This window comes from Bos javanicus, chromosome 9 (genome assembly GCF_032452875.1).
Source record: "Bos javanicus breed banteng chromosome 9, ARS-OSU_banteng_1.0, whole genome shotgun sequence".
NCBI lineage: Eukaryota > Metazoa > Chordata > Mammalia > Artiodactyla > Bovidae > Bos > Bos javanicus.
In genome coordinates, this window is record NC_083876.1 from 39,200,034 (window position 1) to 39,220,573 (window position 20,540).

The 20,540-nt window shown below is 38.9% G+C and overlaps 1 protein-coding gene and 1 long non-coding RNA gene across 2 annotated transcripts in view; one reads left to right on the forward strand and one right to left on the reverse strand.

Annotated features, from left to right (window-relative positions):
* The window catches only part of LOC133254392 (uncharacterized), a 41,889-nt gene that overhangs the window by 1,130 nt on the left and 20,219 nt on the right, over positions 1-20,540 (forward strand). The window lies entirely within an intron of this gene.
* The window catches only part of SLC16A10 (solute carrier family 16 member 10), a 117,327-nt gene continuing 108,513 nt past the window's right edge, over positions 11,727-20,540 (reverse strand). The window contains exon 6 of the mRNA XM_061428673.1: positions 11,727-19,248. Coding sequence (XP_061284657.1) covers positions 19,019-19,248 — 230 coding nt within the window. The 3' untranslated portion in view covers positions 11,727-19,018. The remainder of the gene's footprint in view (positions 19,249-20,540) is intronic.

Here is a 20,540-nt window from a genome sequence, read left to right on the forward strand (position 1 = left end):
TCCATGTACATCAGAAAGTACAGGTTCTATGACTTAAGAGAACCTGTTTTAGATTTCAGAGTCAGGGAATATGTCTCTAAGTTTAATGGGGTTGAAACAAAAGGCATATACATATATTAAAGAGAATAAGATATGATATGGGAGAGGTAGGTTAGGTCCAAATTGCTAAGGGCAAATCCAGATTGCCTCCATTTCTTTGTCTTCTCCTTCTGAGACCCTTAATGACTTGTCCATTAGACCTTTTGATATAGTCACAAAGGTCCATGCTGCTCATGTTCCTTTTTTTCCCCCTAGCCGTTTTTTTCCACCTCTGCTCTTGAGTTTAGATAAGCACTGTTGATTTCTCTATCTTCAAGTATATTGCACCCATCCAGTGAATTTATTTCAGATATACTTTTCAGTTTAAAATTTCCACCTGGTTCTTTTTCATAGTTTCTTTTTCTCTGCTAAAGATGCCTATCTTTACATTCATCTTTACCTCCTGGAGCATATAATAGCTGCTTTAGAGTGTTTGAAAATTCCAGCAACTGTGTTATCTCAGAGTTTATGTCTATTTCTTATCATTTTCCCCTTGGAATTTGGACACATCTTCCTAGTTTTTTTGTATGACAGGTCATTTTCTACTGTATCCTGGACATTATGTCAGTTACACTGTGCAGACTCTGGGTCCTGTTAAAATCCTCTGGAGAATGTTTATTTAAGCAGGCCGTCAACCTGGTTAAGTTCAGGCTGCAAGTTTCCTCTAGCCTTCTGTGGGTGAAGGTGCCAGTCTCAGTTCAGTTGTCAAAGCCCGCGCTGTGCTGCTCTGGGCCAGTCCTGAACATGCAGCACTCCTGGGTTCATCTGAGACTTGGGCAGTGCTTTACCTCTCAGACCAGTCGTCAGAGCTGTTGCTGTGCTGCTTCGGGCAAACCCAAAGGGCTTAGATGGTTCATACACAAAATTTTAGGGGTCACCTTTTCTAGCTCTCCCTTCTTCCCCTCCTCACTCACTTTCCAGTCCACAGAGTCTCCATTTCTCAGTTCGTTGGACCAGAAAGATGGGGTTTCCATCAGAGTTTTAGCTACTCAGAACACAGCTACAAGAAGAAAGAGGCAGGGAAGGCCAGACAGTTCACTGCCTTGCAGGTTTCTTTTCTCTAAGTCTTGATTCCCCGCTCCTTTGTTGACTTTTCACAGTCCTCGAGTACTTTCTCTTTGTATTTCATCGTGAGTGGAGATGGGCTGGAGCAGGCTTACGGCGCCAGCGCTGGACCAGCACTCTCCCTCCCTGTCTTTGAAGAGTCAGCTGAGGTGTGTTACTTCCTCTAGGAATCCTCTTCTGACCCTCCTCTTAGTCTCTGGTCTGTTTTAGTTTCCCTTTGACACATAAATAGGAAAATTCTGTGTGAAGTAGCCAGTGGTCTATTAGAATTATGCATAAGTTCATAAATACAGAATTTTCCTATTTATGTGTCAACTTCCCTTTTATACCAGGAATGCTCAAAGGAAGGCGACTATGTCTTATTTAGTCTTTAGCATAGTGCCTGGGACGCATTGTGTCTTCAGTAAATGTTTGTTGAATGTAGACTTTTTCTGAACACCCTAACCAAAACCGAATTCCTGTGTAGCCATGCTGCCCCTAAATGTGCTCAACATTCTGGCTTGTGTTAGGGTTGTTGCAACACTTGTTTTTACTTCCCTAGGAGATCGTAAGCTCAGTGAGATAGAAACTATGGACCTTACGTCTCTCTCTCCCTTGTGGCATTGTATTATATACTTTATAAATATTATATAATTGAATTGAGGTTTTTGTTGTTCAGTCACTAAGTTGTGTCTGACTCTTTGAGACCCCATGGACTGCATCACTCCAGGCTTCCCTGCATTGAGGTTCAGTACACTAATTTTAAAGTTAAATGTTTTAATTCACCCTGATTAAACATCAAAATAATTTTTTTTTCTCCAAGGGAAAGATCTGCTTTCTCATTCTACCCACTTCACTCCAGAAAGCAGCAGGATACTTTTTCCACTTTCCTCCTCGAGGCCACTCACCACCTTTTTTTTAAAAAGAGGTGATTAAAATAGGACATTGCTTCATGCAGGCTTCTCTTTAGACTATTACTGAGGATAATTTTTTTTGTTCATGAGAATGGGCTTTTCTTTAAATAAATATAGTTTTGATTCCCTTGGGGGGGGAAATGGATATTTTACAACATCTATGACAATTTATGAAGAAAATAAATATCTGGGTCTTAGTGGCTAGTCAATGGCAACCCACTCCAGTACTCTTGCCTGGAAAATCCCATGGACAGAGGAGCCTCGTGGGCTGCAGTCCATGGGGTCGATGAGAGTCGGACACGACCAAGTGACTTCCTACTTTCACTTTCCATTTTCATGCATTGGAGAAGGAAATGGCAACCCACTCCAGTGATCTTGCCTGGAGAATCCCAGGGACAGGGGAGCCTGGTGGGCTGCTGTCTATGGGGTCGCACAGAGTCGGACACGACTGAAGCGACTTAGCAGCAGTAGTGGCTAGTAGGATACTACCTTGGCATATTTGTGAAATGGCAACAGGGAGGCAGATTTTTCATCTTACAACTTAAAATTTTACTTTGGACAAGAATGAGAAGTTGGATTATGTTTAGGGACTATATATCACTATTCAGTTCAGCTCAGTTCAGTCGCTCAGTTGTGTCCGACTCTTCGAGACCCCATGAATTGCAGCACGCCAGGCCTCCCTGTCCATCACCAACTCCCGGAGTTCACTCAAACTCACGTCCATCGAGTCGGTGATGCCATCCAGCCATCTCATCCTCTGTCGTCCCCTTCTCCTCCTGCCCCCAATCCCTCCCAGCATCAGAGTCTTTTCCAATGAGTCAACTCTTCGCATGAGGTGGCCAAAGTACTGGAGTTTCAGCTTTAGCATCATTCCTTCCAAAGAACACCCAGGGCTGATCTCCTTTAGAATGGACTGGTCGGATCTCCTTGCAGTCCAAGGGACTCTCAAGAGTCTTCTCCAACACCACAGTTCAAAAGCATCAATTCTTCAGCGCTCAGCCTTCTTCACAGTCCAACTCTCACATCCACACATGACCACTGGAAAAACCATAGCCTTGACTAGACAGACCTTTGTTGGCAAAGTAATGTCTCTGCTTTTGAATATGCTCTCTAAGTTGGTCATAACTTTTCTTCCAAGGAGTAAGCGTATTCTCTGGAAGGACCATCCTTTTTACTTATCAGATAAGTTTCATCAGTGCTTGAAGTGCATCATGAAAAAGTAGGTGTCGTCATAACTATTTTTATCAGTACACTAAACGATCATTCTTTAACCTCATCACTAAAAGCCCAGCCTGTTAAAACCAACTCAAAGATTTAATTTCAGTAAGATAACTTTCATGTTTGTGCTATGTATTTTGAAAAGTTAGAAATAGCATTGAAAGGACCTAACATTGGTATCTGTTTGATGGAATTAACTTATCTTATTAAAAATCAAAAGTTACTGATTCTTAATTTCTTTTTAAAAATATAAACTTAAAATTTTCTTTAGCTGGATGCATTGTAACAGGGCTGCAGGACTCTCTGAATCTACTGTCATAATGGTCTCCTAGACTGTACGGATCAGATAAAATCTTTGCTGTACTGTACTATTATTAGCCAAAATCAATATACCAGGAAAATAAAAACAAAGCAACCAAAAGTGAGAGTATGGCTACTGTAGACTCTGCAGAGAAAAACAGGCTAACATATGCACCACAACTACAGAGCCCCCACTCTAGAGAGAGCCGCACCTGCTAAGCCCCCGTGACACAACTGTCGAAGCCCATGCTCCTAAACAGGAGAAGCTGGCGCCCCACAGCTGGAGTGTAGCCCGCACTCACCACAGTCAGAGAAAGCCCGCACACAGCAACAAAGACCCAGTACCACGGAATCTTAAAACTTAGTAAAAAAAAAAAAAAAAAAAAAATTAATTGGCAGTAAAACCTAACCCAAGCTGATATGAGGCTGTTTATGATTTTTTATTTATTTGGTGGGAATGTGATATTAATGTTTGATTATGTATCCCATTGGGAGTATGATGTAATCAACAATATATTTCTATAGTACCTTCTCATAATAAAAACAAAACTGGATTCTGAAACATGTGCAACCAAGGCTGCCAGAGAAGGGATTATAGACCTATATTTCCTTTTTAAAGGTGATTTTACTGTTAAACATTTAGGAAAAAGCACATACTCACACACATACACATGTACACAAACCAATTAAGCTACTACTTCTTGGAGAGTATAAAACCTTGAAGCACTTTCCATATAATTCTCAGCGGGAAAGTAGTTATTACTAGTCCCAGTTTACAAATAAGGAAACTAAAACCATTTAAAAGGCTTAACTATTTTGTCCAACCACTAACACAGAATATCAAACAGTATTGTCATTTGTAAGACTTGTTAAAATTTCAGGTTCTGCCTGTAGATGATTTCAGGTTCCTATAGGGTTGCTTTCTTCCTCCTTTTAACAAACGCTTAAGTGCACAGTGCATTACTGTTAACGGCAGGTAGCATAGGAGTGGTAGGAGTTCTCATATATTTTGGAGATTAACCTTTTATCACATAGATGGTTTGCAAATGTTTTCTCCCATTCCGTAGGTTACCTCTTCACCCTGACTGTCTTCTTTGCTGCGCAGAAGCTTTTACTTTGATATCGCTGCACTTGTTTATTTTTGTTCTTGTTGCCTGTGCTTTTGGTGTCCTATTCATGGGATCACTGAATTCATGGACTTCATGGACATTACCAAGACCAATGCCATGAAGCTTGCATTTTTCAAGCATTTGTGTTATTCTGAAAGAAATAATGAAACTGTCTTTCTGATTAGGAAGAATCTGTTATACCTTCCAATAAATAGTAAGACAGTTTTCAAACTTTTCAGAGTGCCTTATGTCAGAAGGATGCTATTATCTCTGCCAACTTTTCATCATGCTTCCCTGTAAAGTGGTCACTTAATTTTGATGGTTTCATTGCTTCATTAGAGAAAAACATGTTAACAAAATGAACATACAATAACTGTTCATTTGTGGGCAAAGATATAAAAGCCTACTTGAAATATTCAATTGAATATTGATACTTCTCTATAATTAATGAAATAAAGACTAAATAAGTATATTCTTATAGACAAATTGCTATGAATGCCACATTAAATACCACGAGTGCCATTCCTTTGATGATTTTCCAAAATGAAGACCCACTCTTGGTAAAGTTCTAACAAAAACAAAACGTAGTGATCCCTTGAGTTACATAATAGTTTATGTTCTTGGCAAATTTGGTGTTTAATGAAACCATGCAAAAAATTTTGTGTTTACATGTACAAGAGAGTTAGAATATAAGCTCAGACACTTAAAAACAAGCTTTTTTCACTCAATGAATACTTAGCAGGACATTCAAAAGTTGACAGGGTGTGGGACCATGCAACATTGTATCCAACCATATACACTATAGGGTGTCTAGCATCTCTGACACCTGACCACTAAATGACACCCTCCCAGATTTCCAGAGTACCTTCTGGATACAATAAGGCTTCAGTTGAAAACTACTCATGTCAAATGTCAGCCTCAAAGCTTGGCAAATAGTGTTCTCTCATAGGGGCAAGAGAAGACAGTAACATTTCTATCGTACACTATCAGGATTCTAGATACGGTATTCTTTTACAAGATGCTTCATGTTAAAAGTTCATACATGGTAAGAAATTCACATATGAACTATCTTTGTTCTTAAGCTTCAAAACATTTATAGACATACAGTGATAAAGGATGGTCATTGCTAGGTGGCAGAACTTCCCTTACCAATGAAAGCTGCTTGCTGTCTAGTATCTAAAGAGATTAGTCTGTTTAAAAACTGTGATAATGTCACCTGGGACAGGTGCCTTGAAAAAGAAGTTTCCTTCTCCTTAAGATCCATGACAACCATCCTCTGTTGCCAGTAGGTCCATAACAAAGATCAAGTCTCAACATGATTCACAGGAACAGTTACCCACTGTGATCCAGGAGGACCTAGCTTGCACATCAAAATAATTGCAGTGGGTGGGTTGCTATTCCCTCATACTTCAAAAATAAATCAGAGTTTACAGATTTAATGTAAAAAATGAAGCCGTAAAGATATTAAAAGGGATTTAAAAAATATAGTTACATAATAAGGGTAGGCCTTACTAAACATATAAGCAATAAGAGAGTCTATAAAAGTGAAAACTTTAATTTGAAAAAAAAAAGTAAAAAGACAAACTGGGGAAACTTTTACCAGTGCTTATTAGAGTCTCACATAATATATGAAGAGTGCTCATAAACCAATAGGCTTCCCTGATAGCTCAGTTGCTAAAGAATCTGCCTGCAATGCAGGAGATCTGGGTTTGACCCCTGGGTTGGTAAGATCCCCTGGAGAAGGGAAAGGCTATCCACTCCAATATACAGTATTGTATATCCACTGTACAGTCCATGGAGTTGCAAAGAGTTGGACGTGACTGAGCGACTTTCACTTTCACTCACAAACCAGTAAGAAAAAGAGGAACCCCTCAATTGAAAAATAGACAACAGATAGTAACATAATACACCAAAGAAGCAATGCCATAGCTGAGAAGCTTATGAAAAAATATTTACACTAAGTAGTCATAAAAATGCAAGCATGGACAAATACCGTATGTGTCCACTATATGAAGCACCTAGCATGATCAACAGTAAAGAGTCTGCCTGCAGTGCGGGAGACCTGGGTTTGATCCCCGGGGTGGGAAGATCCCCTGGAGGGAGGGCATGGCGACCCACTCTAGTATTCTTGCCTGGAGATTGCCCTGGACAGAGGAGCCTGGCGGGCTACAGTCCATGAGGTCACAAAGAGTCGGATATAACTGAGCGACTCAGCACAGCACCACACAGCACAGCATGACCAAATTCATAGAGACAGAAATAGAATGGTGGTTGACAGGGACCGAGGGGAGAGAGGGACGGGGAGTTAGTGTTGAATGGGTGCAGAGTTTCAATTTAGGATGATTGAAGCATTCAGGAGATGGCTAGTGACGGTTACCCAACAGTGTGAATGTACTTAATGCCACAACACACTTTAAAATGGTTCAAATGGTACATTTTATGTTAAGTAGATTTTATTGTAGTTGGAAAACAAACAAAAATGCAAATTTACAATGAGGGTTTTTTTTTAACCTATAAATTTTTCATGTTTTAGGATTTTTAAAAATAATCCTAAAAATAATAATCATACCTAGTGTTATAAAATAATCCGACCTAGGGAGAAGGCAATGGCACCTCACTCCAGTACTCTTGCCTGGAAAATCCCGTGGACAGAGGACCCTGGTAGGCTGCAGCCCATGGGGTCGTGAAGAGTCCGACACGACTGAGCGACTTCACTTTCACTTTTCACTTTCATGCATTGGAGAAGGAAATGGCAACCCGCTCCAGTGTTCTTGCCTGGAGAATCCCAGGGACGGGGGAGCCTGGTGGGCTGCCGTCTACGGGGTCACACAGAGTCCGACATGACTGAAGCAACTTAGTAGCGGCGGCAGCAGCAGCAGCAGCAGCAGTGTTACAAAGGTACAGAGAAAACATGTGGTAATGCAATTCGGTAAAAACAGTAAAAATCAAAAGTACTTGTCCTTCCACCTAGAAATCCCACTACTAGGAATCCAGCCTAAAGGAAATAAAGATGAGCATGAAAATTCAGCTATTAGTTTGTTCATAGCGGGAGTGTTTATTAGTGTGGAACAATGATGCTACTCCAGATAGCCACTAATAGAGTTGCATCAAATTAATTGTTCATCTGTCTTATGAGATAATTGTGCATCCATCAAAAAACAAAAAAAAGGCGTAGAAGTTTATTAACTGATATGTGTGGTAAACTTCTGTTATTATGCCTTCCCAGAATCCATTCATCCCTTTTTCAGACAAGAGAACCCCAGTTTTCTTAGAAGGGAGCCTACTTCTCTTGTTCCATGAAGTGGGTTGAGCACTAGCCAGCTTCAGGTAGCCTGAGGCTGAGGCCTGGTAGAATCAGCATATTCTGTCTTCCAACCTCAATGATGGGTTTAGAGCTGGGCTCCTGACCTGTGTTGGACCAGTATGTTTCAGTCCCAGGAATTTGTCCAAAATATTGGACAAGAGAAGCTCTTTTTTTTTTTTTCTGCCAGAGTTGATGAAAAGGATAGCTTAGAGTTGTTGGGAAGAATTATGTTTTTACCCGAATTAAGCCTATAGAAAAATAAACAGTCGAGAGATGGCAAGGCTATAGCTCCCATGACGTCATTCGACCCTAGATCCTAGCCGTCTGATTTCAGACTGCACCTGAACTTTTCACCCTTTGACTTAAGCCAGTTTAATTTTTTTTTTAACCTGACAACATCAATAAAAAGTCAGGAAGTTAGAAAAGTATGTTGGAAAATTGTATATTTCCTCACTTTCACAAAACATTTTCACAGATAAGAGTCTTAAGGGACACATTCTGTAATGATAAAGGCAATTATCTGTGGATCAGGGGATTGTCCATGCATTTTATTCTTGTTTAGTGTCTGAAGACAAGCTTTTCTCTCTCTGTAAAATTAGAAGGCTTTCCATGAGTGTCATCTTTGACTCCATCACGTCAGCATTATAATTTAGATTTAAAATATATACAGGGGCCTATCTTTAGCCAAATATCTATCATCTGAGTCTCTGCTGTTACAAGGGGACACACGCATGGCTTCTGGGATGTCCTCAGTGGATGGATGGAGGTGGGAAACATATGAACACAACATCCACACACACCTATGTACATGTGTTATGTATATACACTAGAATTTGCCAGTCCTCGTCCATCACCACAGCGTTTATTCCAGCCTTCCACCTCTCCAGATATGTACCTCCCTTCTCCTGTGGTAGAAACCTGGTTCTTTTTATTTGCAATTTATTTACTTAACCTGTTCAAGCCCCGTTGTTATTGTTTAATCACTAAGTTGTGTCCGACTCTTTTGCGACCCCATGGACTGTAGACCACCAGCTCCTCTGTCCACAAGATTTCCCAGGCAAGAATACTGGAGTGAGGTTGCCATTTCCTTCTTCAAAAGCCCCACATATAGAATCAAAGCTCCCAACTCTATGGGCCCTCTCCTCTACTTGGGGCCAGCCAGGCTCTCCCCCGTCCTGATCCTGGTTTTGCTGCCTCACTCCAGCTGCACTGGCTGAGTCCTCTAGTGAAATATTCCTAGGCAGAGGAAGTCGATATGCTAATGCTGACACATTTGGAAACAATTCATTTATTCAACAAATAATTGTTGAGTACTTACTGTATGCCAGGCATTTTTTTTTTTTTCAGCAGGTGGGGATAGTAGAAGTGGGGGGAGAAATTCTGGATGTAGTTTGGAAGTAGAAGCAGTAGGGTTTGATAGTAGGCTGGAACTGGGTGAGAGACGAGGACTTAAGGATAACTCCAAAGTTTTTTCTCTGAACAACTAGCAAAATGAAGTTGTCGTTAACGGAAATGAAGAGAGTTGCAAAAAGATGCAAGTACAGGAGAGCAGCATATCAGGAGCTCAGTTTTGGATGTTAAGTTGGGAGGTTCTTTGTAGTCATCCTTCTAGAGGTGTTAGGTTGGCAGTTGTATAAGGGTCTGTAGTCTAAGAGAGAGATGCGTGCTCCATCTGCATTTAGATGGTAATTCAAGTCATGAGAAAGGATGAGTCCACCCAGGGAGTGAGCGGAGATAGAGTAGGACAAGGTTCAGAAACTAAACCGTGATGGATTCCCAGCATCAGGAACGGACTCCCTGTAACACATGCTGCTGATCATTTGAATAAAACCAGGGCTGAAAAATGACTATTTGATTTTGGAGTGTGGATGTCAGTTGTAACTTTGAGAAGGGCAGTTTCAGTGGAGTAGTAGGGGCAAAATCCTGATGGAGCAGATTCAAAAGAGAATAGTAGAGATAAAATTGGAGAGAGTAGGAATTGTTTCAAGAATTTTTTTTTTTTCTATTATAAATGGATGGAAAGACATGAGGCAATAGCTGCAAGGGGCATGTGAATTTAAAAGAAATCTTTCCCGCTCTACACCCCCACCACCACCACCAAAATGCAAGACAGAAGAGCATATATATGCATATGCCCATGGGAATAATCCTGTAGAGGGGAAAAACTGATGTTAGAAAAGAGGGAAGAAATAGTTTGAGGAAGGAAGCTGGAAGTGTTTAATTTGGGGTTGGGGGAGATATGTGGAGAAGGAAACGGCAACCCACTCCAGTATTCACGCCTGGAAAATCCCATGGACCTAGGAGCCTGGTGGGCTACAATCAATGGGGTGGCAAAGAGTCAGACACGACTGAGCGACTTCTGTGTTCTGTGTGTGGGGGAGATACGGGGCAGCTAATGAACTGAATATTCAGGGAGCTTATTGGAGTTTTGCCAGACCCAGGGTTAAGGGTTAGAAAAATGAAGTAAAGACTGAAGAGATCTGATTGGTCAAGAGAGGGAGAAGTTAATGGGAAGAAGATCTCAAAGTTGAGGAGCAGACCTAGGGAAGTCAGCGGGGGGGAATGAAGTGATCAGCTGTGATAAGAGACCAGGATATTGGTGCTGAAGGTTCCAAAGATGAAGCAACTTCCAGAGAAGACAAGGTTCCAAGTGTCTCTGTTAAGTCTGAGTGAAATAAAGTTGCTCCATATGAATACTGAACATTGAACCAAAAGCCATGTGCTAGCGTGATGGGTGTGTAGGAGTGACCAGCACGGCTGGCAGGTGACTGAGACAGTGATGGGCGGTAGGGCTGGATGGTGAGCGTGGAAGGCAAGGGGGCCCTCTTGTATTGTAGACCATCCTCTAGGGTAGTGAGTTTCCTGTTTCTGTAAGTTTTAAGAAAACACTGGTGACTCTGGAGGGTTTTAAAAAAGAACTTTTGAATTTAGGTTCATTTGTAGGAGACTGTCCCATGGGGAAAGGAGCTGGCAGGCTGCAGTCCACGGGGGTCACAAAAGAGTTGGACATGACTTAGCAACTGAACAACAAGAGAATTTTAAACCCTGGAAGTATGATACTATGATAATTCTTTGAGTTATACCTCTAGAAAATTTGTTTTCTGTATACATTAGATCTATTTTTTCCCTATAAAAATTATTTTATCGAGAGAGTGAAGTTTACCCTGCTTAGGATCGCCTGCACATCTGGTACTTATTTGCAGGCATATAAATAAATAATAGATTCAATGACATACTGCGAATTTCACATTGATATGTAAAATATATTTAGCACCATTAAACATCAATAGTGACTTGCTTTGTAGTTAGGTCTTATCAAATAATAAACATCCTCTGACTGCAATCAGTTTTTCTCCAAGTGGGTAATCCATAATAGTAGGAAATTTTTTAAAAACCCTCTAGCCTGGTCTTGATCACCCCCTGAAATTGTCAGTGAGAAATAGATCACTTAGTACCAGCTGAATTTAATAAGTTTATTCAGTGTAAGTAAAAGAAGCAATAATTTTAAGTTAACTGCAAAAAAAAAAAATGTCAAATAGAAATAGTTTTTGGACTATCCAGTGCTTGTGGTTTATGTCTTCATCCCCTAGAGAAATAACAATACCCAAACACACCTGAAATACATATATGAAGCTTTAAAAGCGTACAGCTTATTTCTTTTATTCCGTACACACTATTTCCTTCCCTTTAGTCATTTTTCCTCCCCGCCTCCACCTCCCCAGGGAATTTCATAAATATAAGCACAGAGCCTTATAGACATTTGCTAAAAAATTTTTATTAACTGAGAATATCATATTGTTTCACAGTAAAATGATTTTACCCTCCAAATGATTACAAAGCTCTTTTTCATTAAAAACATTTTGGTTATCTATATTAAATTGAACATTATAAAAAATCAATTATAAATTATACTCTTTAAAAAGAAACATAAAGTTTTTTAAAAGGCAAGTACTAAAACACTGCACACTGATCAAACCCAGCATAATCATTTCACATAAGTGACCTATATTTAGACAACTCCTATGCCAAAAATGGCACCCTGTGTAGACAGAGCAGAGTCACTCTGCAGTATGCACTCGGAATAATCTGGTTTTGATGTCTAAGGTCAAACATGTTTTCCTAACTTCGAAAATATGCAAAATAATTTAAAAATTAGTTTTCAGTTAAACATTAAAACAAGTTGACAAAAAAAGTGTCTATTAGGAGATACTTAAAATATCCAAGCTCTCTCTCAGTAATACTGCAGGGTTCAGTCTGTCATAGCTGTAACTTTCAAGCTAAAGTAAATTTGTAGGAGAACAGAATGACAAAATTCAAATTTATCAAGCATTGGGCAATGCCTTAATAATGTTATAGTTCTCAAACTACAATATTATAACAATTACATGAGAAGTTATTACTAAGGGGATATTTCATCTCACTCCACTGTAACTTTTTTTTTGAGTATCGTTGGTTTACAGTGTTGTGTTGGTTTCTGCTCTACAGCACAGTGAATCAGTTATACATATACATAAATACATTCTTTTGTAGACTTTTCCCATATAGGTCATTACAGTATTGAGTAGAGTTCCCTGTGCTATATTAGTTACCTGTGTTATATATGGTGTTATGTATGTCAATCCCAATCTCCTCCCTCTATAACTTCTGATTAACAGGCCCCCATTCTCTTACATACAAATCATGTTAACAGTAGAATGGAATTATCATTAGTTAACAGTGAATCCAGTATATTCTAGTAGATTCTAAATGTTTGGTTTTCCTAATTAGAAAAATGATAGTATTTTTCTAACTTACATTTTTAATATCTTCACAAAAATAGAGTTAAGGCAACATCTATAAAGACAGCAAGGTTAAATACAAATCTGTGGTCCCCACTTCCTCTGAATCCTACTCGCAGGTACGTTAGGGACTCAAGAGACCTGCATGGAATCTGGGGTAGAGTTCTGGTGCGAGTCACACAGTCAGCCACAACCATGATGCTCAGAGCCAATCATAGGTCTGAGATTTGCTGACTCTGCCCCAGACACAGTTGTTTCTAATCTAATTTCTTTATGTTAAATCTGAAAGATGGACAATGATATTTTAAGATTGATGGCTCCCAAAACTCTAAGCCCGAAAAATAGCTTAAGTTATATCCTTAAGCCCAACAGAAAGCTACTTTGTGTTTATGTGTGTATATAATACATATACACACACACATACACACACATATATAATTATATATATAATAAAACATGACTTTTTTCACATAAGAGTTACAGAATACTTTGAATAGCTTCATGCTAGCAACATTGACCAGGGACTTTTCTTTAGTCATTACCTTTGGGGGCTGTGTTCATCATTAAGTTTTCATTTGGTGACCATTTTTTTGAGTTTTGTACCCTAACACCTTCTGTATTAACAAAAATTACATATTTTTTAGTAGATCTGAACTCAATAATTCCTCTATAGGAGGGGTTTTCCCTCATATATATATATACAAAATGTAACATGCATAATAACTGCCAGACATATAGACTTCCTATTGAATTATATATATTTAAAAAGAAAAAAATAATTTTGCAAAGAACATGAAGTTTAGCACCAATCCTGATCTAATCTTTCTCTGCTAGGAAAAAAAAGGCACCATATACAGTCAGTTCATAGGCTGGGGTGAAAATACAGCACTTGATAACAAACCCTGGGTCTCCTAGGCTGGGGTGAGAACACAGCACTCAATAAGAAACCCTGGGTCTCCTAGGCTGGGGTGAGAACACAGCACTCAGTAAGAAACCCTGGGTCTCCTAGGCTGGGGTGAGAATACAGCAGTCTGGATAACAAACCCTGGGTCCCTGAAATAATATTCCAGTATAGGCTAAATTACGACAGATACGTTGACCTATCACTGTCTTGCATTGTAGAACCTACTATAGATGATTACATTCGGTGAAGATAACAGTAGAAAAAGGTTTATGTGTTTACACACATATTTAACAGATTCACTCTTAATAACTAACGGATGCTGAAAATATTATCTGATATTGACTTCTAAATGTTGTTTTGTGTAGATAGTGATATCACATGCATGCTTATTGACACTGAACTCCAAAATGCTCTTCTTATAGGCCACCATACTGAAAGGCGAGAAACCTCTGTCATTAGATTGGGAACTTGTGCATTAACCCCTACTCTATCGCCACACTCACTGGTAGCATTTTCCAAAACTCCAGTAAGACGAAAACTCATCACCACAGTCCCTGATCCACTTGGAAAGGAGTGCTTCTTACAGGAGTTTAACATGGAAGCTGTAAGGCTAAGGCACAAGCATATAATCTGTTGTCAGCGATCATCCATCTTCCTGCCAAAGAAAACATGAAGCCAAGACCTCATCGTCAAGCTGCCGGTGTAATTTGTACAAGCCACTCACGATGCATTTTAGCAACTGTTCATTATTGTATATAGGTTATAAGGTTCGTCTTTTTTTTTTTCCTTTTTCAGATTATCCACAGGCCATATTAGTTAATATTCCATTTTTGTTTCCTTTTAAATACTACTTATCGGAACTAAACACGTTTTGTTTTACTGGTATTTCGACCCCCTTTAACAGCCTACACTCCCTTGCCTTTTAGTCTCCAGAATCACCATTCACTCGTTGATTATGCAGGAATTGATTACGCTGGGGCTTTAGGTAGACCCCGGAAGCTGAGGTAGGTGGGCTGCCATGACAAAGCTGAGTGTCATGATCAAGTACTTGACAAGGTTTTATTTCATTCTCACGGTATTTCCAGCATACTAATAAAAAACAAAAACCTTGTTTCATAAATGAGGTAGCCTCCTATTTTATATCTGTCAAAAAAAAAAAATTGTACCATGGGAAATTTCTTTGAATGTAGAGAGGCCAAGGTAATTAATGTTTACTTTTTAAAATTATTAATTTTTAAAGCTAAAGTAGGCTACTGTATCCCAAATATCAAGGTTTGAGTGATTCAAAGATGTGGCAATGAATTGTTTCATGGGTCCTAAGCAGTCATCTGATAAAAATCCCTATTTATGGTAGTTTGGTGGTAATGAGTCTGTGTTGTGTGCAGGCTTCACATTTAGCTATGGGGATTTGGCCCTTTATTCTTGAAAATTGTAGCCTATCACTTGCAGTGTGTATCTGAAACAAAGCATGAGTCTCTGTCCACAAGTAAAGTGACCCAGTGTGGCTGTGACTGTCATCCTCTCAGTGAGCCTGGGAGCTGTGTGCTGCTGTTGTCTGCCTTATTATTTGCTCCCTCCTTGCAGCAACAATGAAGTTCTCAGTTTGAAAACTCCTGAATAGTTTTAAATATGTATTTATTCACATATTTTTAAATTTTGGAGCTAATTTGCTCATACTTTCCACCCATATTTCTAGACGCCGGGAACTTACTCTTAATACCATTCACCATAAATTGTAACCCAGGCCTAAAGCAGATTCACGAGACACTGCATCCCAGAGGCCTACTAGATTCCCAGGCAGCCTCCAGGGTCTGTTCTCAGGACTACAATTTAGCAAAACTTTAATGGAATATGAAAGTATGCTCTGAAAATATGTTAAGAACTTGACATACTTTCCTCTCAAAGCATTTACCTTAAATATTTAAAGTTTTATATGTTAACACAAAAGTTGACAATTATATGAAACTTCTTATCCCCCCACCCATTATAATTTTTTTTCCTTTGTACCATTAGAACTCTAAGTGGAAAGCTGAGACCAAGCCATTCTCTAGGTTACACAAAATTGGATGGGGTTCCATCCTCTGAAATCACCGGGACCAGTAAGTACTGCAACTAAGCAACCAGTGGAACTAAGCAAGGATAGTCATTGACTCTTCAGCAGGCTTTTGAAGGATGTAGGGAAGAAAGGGCAACAGAATGATAAAGACAGTATAAAAAGAGGTATGCAAGGGCATGAAAGTTCGCCACCAGGAAGTCTTCAGTCCCACCCATGCTACAGGTGCCTACCTCTGATCTCATAGCACATTTTCTATTCAGCCTTATTGGATATATCATCAGGTTATCAGAACATGGGACAGCTTACAAATAACAGTGGCACGTATTTAAATGTTAAGTGCAGTTAAAGGAGTATAATTACCAGAAGTAAACATATGTTTACTTTACAATCAAGTGTACATTTACTTTAAAAGTGTGGGAAGTTGAAGCTAATGGCATTAATTTTTTTTTCCCCCATACTTGGGCAGAGTCCATGGGATCATCTGCAAACATGTCTAAACAGATAATGTCTGATCATGAAATGCAAATGAAGTCTTATTTCTATTTATGAATAGAATTTGAAGCTCAGTGCAAGCACTGTGCAGTTTTCAGGAGAAATTACAGGTCTTGGGGTAGGGCTATAGACTTAAGCATTGCAACTGTGATCAAAGAGATGAATTCTGAAAATAGTATCAGTAATCTGGGTGGCTTATTGTTACTGAAATGGATGCATCCCAGCCACAGGCACTGCAGTAAACCCTAACCAGAATGTTTCTGGAAGATCCCTGGGCATCCTGTTACAGTAACATCCCATCCGGACTGTGTGTGAAGAGGAATGATCGCTCCCTTCTTTTACAGTGTTGGCCTCAAACGCCAGAACCTTTTACGTTTGAGAATTTGCTGAGTTCTTTAAAGATTTTATCTGTTCTTTTAAAAAAGTGTCTTGGATTAAACAACAACAACAACAAAATGTATGTCCATCAGGTCACTTTACTGCAATTAAGTAACAGTCTTTAGAAATTAGGCCTTAGTTTGAAAGATTAAAGTAACATTCCTTGGTCTAAAACAAATCTTTGTGAATACTGGTATTTTTTCTTAGGTTGTATATTTTAGACTTTGAGAACTTTTTGTACCAAACAACATATTACTAAATATGCATTTTATGTAATTTAGCATCTTATCTTCTATACTTTTAACTTTATATTATTGCAGCACAGCACTCTCCCTAAGAGTCTATTTTAGTGGAGCCTTCGCAGTGTTATAGATCCTGTTTGATTCATTCCATTAGACTGAAACTACATATGTGTAATATTATACACAAACACAATAGTCTGAGATCTAAGTTATATTATACTTGTCGTGTTGCTCTTTTACTATGTAAGATAAACAAGATCAAGTCTGAGTTTCAGATAATTACTTCCCCCCCCCCCAATATCAGCCAAATAATAAAAGGAAAAACATTCTGAAGGTCTTTACAGAATAAGTTTTCTCAGATCTACTCTTTCTGAAAAATCACAGGGTAGTCAGGAGTTTGTGCTGAAACTATAGAAAAAAATAAGTATTTTATAGCGGCAGGTTTGATGATTGTTCATAGCTGTTTGTATATGAAATACAACTTCCAGTAGTAAGTTGCAGCTGTGTGTATGGTGTAGTAAGTTGCTGAATGTCTCTAAGATCAAAATTGTTTAAAGCTCTATTATAAATAAATTACATATTTAGTGTTTATACTGAACCTTCAAGGTTGCAGATTGAGAAAGCTGATATTGAAAAAGTTACTGGGTTTTCTAGTTTACTTATCAGCCTCACTTTGCCTTTCCTCCTGAGTGCCCTCCTCCCCCAACAACTACAAATCCATATGTTTTACCGACATCTCCATCCTCAGCTTGAGACAGGAATGGAAGGACTTTGCCCTTCACAAACGATCCAAGCTGAAAAGAAAAGTTAAGGAGATTGCATTTCTCTCAGCACAAAGAATTTAAGAACAGGCGGATCCTGAAGGGGCTTTATAAAAAAGATGGCATCTTCCCAGGTGAACAAGCCACATTTGAGGAGGATCTAATATACATATGCATTGGGGATTTAATTATGAGTTTGTGTATTATTAACGCAATAATAATAAACAAATGGAAGATCCTTGGGCATCCTAGAAACAAACGTACTAAAATATAATTTCAAGATGAGGGACCCATTCCTGTTTTTTTCTTTTAGTGGAGTTTAGGTCATGTCATGACCTTGGTTTTAACTTTAAATCTTTAAAATTTTAATTGCTTTCTTATATTTATATATAAATAGAAAAAATACAGGCAGTGTTAAAGGGGAACACACTAGGATAAATATATATGAATGCAAATTTTTGCCAGAAAGTTTTACCAATTTGAGCAATTCTTTCTAGCAGAAATAGATATTTTCTTCACAAAGAGTTTTTTTTTTCCCCCATTTATGCCTAAAACTGCAACTTGATAATATGCTTGTTTAAATATCGGGTCCTAGTGCAACAAATTGAGAAGTCAGAAAAATTCTAAGCTAAAATTGCTAGAATATCTTTCATTCTATTTTACTGTTACAACTTAAACAATTCAGAAATCTGGGGTGTTTCTGGCAACTTGAGTAAAACACACTGCAAATCCAAAGGGAGAACATGTAAATGGAAGAAATGTCTGATTTCTGAACTGTTTTGCCCTTATGAACAGTATCCTGTTCATCTCACATATTGATTCTGAATACCTTGTCAGCACCTGCTCCAAGAAGGTCCCTTGACACTGGAGCAAGTCAGAATAACTTACTTTCATAGCTTATTTAACAGCAGGCGAACAATTTTTACACTGGCTTGAAATCTAAGTCGATCTGATATTATCTAGAATCCAGGCTTAAATTTTGTAAGAAGTTTCCAAATAGCAGAAGAAATTAAAACAGAGATACTAAAAACACCAATGTGAGACAACAAATAATATTTCCAGTCCTAATCAAACCACAACCCTTTCAGTATAGCTTGAGGTATTTTTAAGTATTTGTACAAGCTAAATAGCATTCACAGTTTCCGAAGCTGCTTTTTTACTGAGATAGCCTCATATTCTCATGATAGTTGACTTTCAGACAGGTTTTCTTGTACATGAAAACTGAGTCTGAGTCTCTGCCCTCAGACTCACGGAAATATCGGACAGCTAGCTGTTCACTGGCAGCAAATGGTTCTTGTAGTAATGAGGGTTCTATTTCCCAATTATTGTGCTACTCCTAGGATGTGATTAAAAAAATAACAAATTTGCAATTCATATATAAAAGGAATACTTGCTTCAGTTTCTGAAAGCAAGTCCAGTCTGGTGGAGGTATATAAGACATTAAATAACAGAGTCAGATTCCTTCTTAAAGATTGCAGATGAGCTTGACAGAGAGTTCTGGTTCGCCAGCATTTTCTCCATCTTTTCTCCTCCAGTGGTTTTAGTGACCTCTCTTTGCTTCTTACTGTGGACCCATGGGATAAAACAAAGAACAGCACCTCCAATAAGGGGAGGGATTCCAGCGAGGTAGAAGGCCACATCATAGGAGCCCAGCTTGTCCCGGAGTAGCCCTGGGAAGGGAAAACACTGTCAGCAGGAGAGAAAAGCATGACTGTTGGGGCCCAGAGGAGTCGCCCTGGTGGCCCACTGCCAACCAACCTAGGACCTTCATCCCAGCAGGCCAGTGCAGACACCTCAGAGAGCAGACGTTTTTAAGGAAATGGTTCTGAAAGATAAACCTTTTCTGATAGGAAAGAAAAGATGTCATTTCTTTAATCTTGTTGCAAATCTGTGACAGGCTTCTGAGTTTTCCTACCAAGATATCACGTGGACAGAACACTTGCAGTCAAGCTTTGGCTTTCTCAAAACCCTTCAGAGGCCCTTTGGGTATTCTGACACATGGTGTTAAGGTCCTGTTCGGGCTGAAAGTGGACGGTCCACCAAGCTGAAACCTGTCATACACACAGGCTTCAAAATGTTTACATTTTCAGACCTTTCGTGTGCCTGTTTATGAAATAACATGAAACTACTTAAAATGATAATCCAAAATCATGAAAAATTATAAATCTAAGAGGATGAAAAAGTTACATTGTTAAATACATTTTGGAAAGATACTAAGGTTTGTCAGCACCTGAGGGGAAAATGTAAGAGTATAGATATGGTATTCTAATAGAGCCTACGGCTGTGCTTCTGAAAACTGTCAGAGTACTCCTTATTTCTATTTTGCTAACAAAATCCAGATTTTAAAAGTTATCTTAGTGTTTCAGACTTTTGCTGTACAACCTAAGTGACCAGAAATGTTCCAGGAACACATTATAATGGGTATCTGACTCTGCTAAATAAACAGCTGAGGATTTGTTCAGGTAAATACCAACACATTGGGGGGAAAAAAGTGTACAGTCATTCCAAATAGAAACCTAAAACATACAGTATATCTAAATACATGCTTTTCCTATCTGAATCAAATATTGCATATGTAACTGAACCTTGCATCTTCATGAACACAAGTTATGTTTGGTTGTAATACTGTAATCCCTAGAACCTCCTGGCGTTTTTCTGCCCACTTTGGGAATTTCCTGTTACCCCCTTCATTCTTGATCTGTTATAGTCACCTCCAGTGGCAAAAAGAAACACCTCTTCTAGTAAAGTACTTCCTATAACTTGCTGTGGACTTGGAAACCCTAACAAAGCATGTAAGAAGTAAAAACAGGTTGTTAACTGGGAGAGAGGGGAAGGACTGGAGGGTTCTCCTGCAAGGAGACTGTGATGTTTAGAACTTATATTTCACTTGGTGTGCTCAGTAGTGGTTCTGCTTGCTTGATTCATGACTAGGTTCCTAACTGGCAAATTTGCTGACATGTGT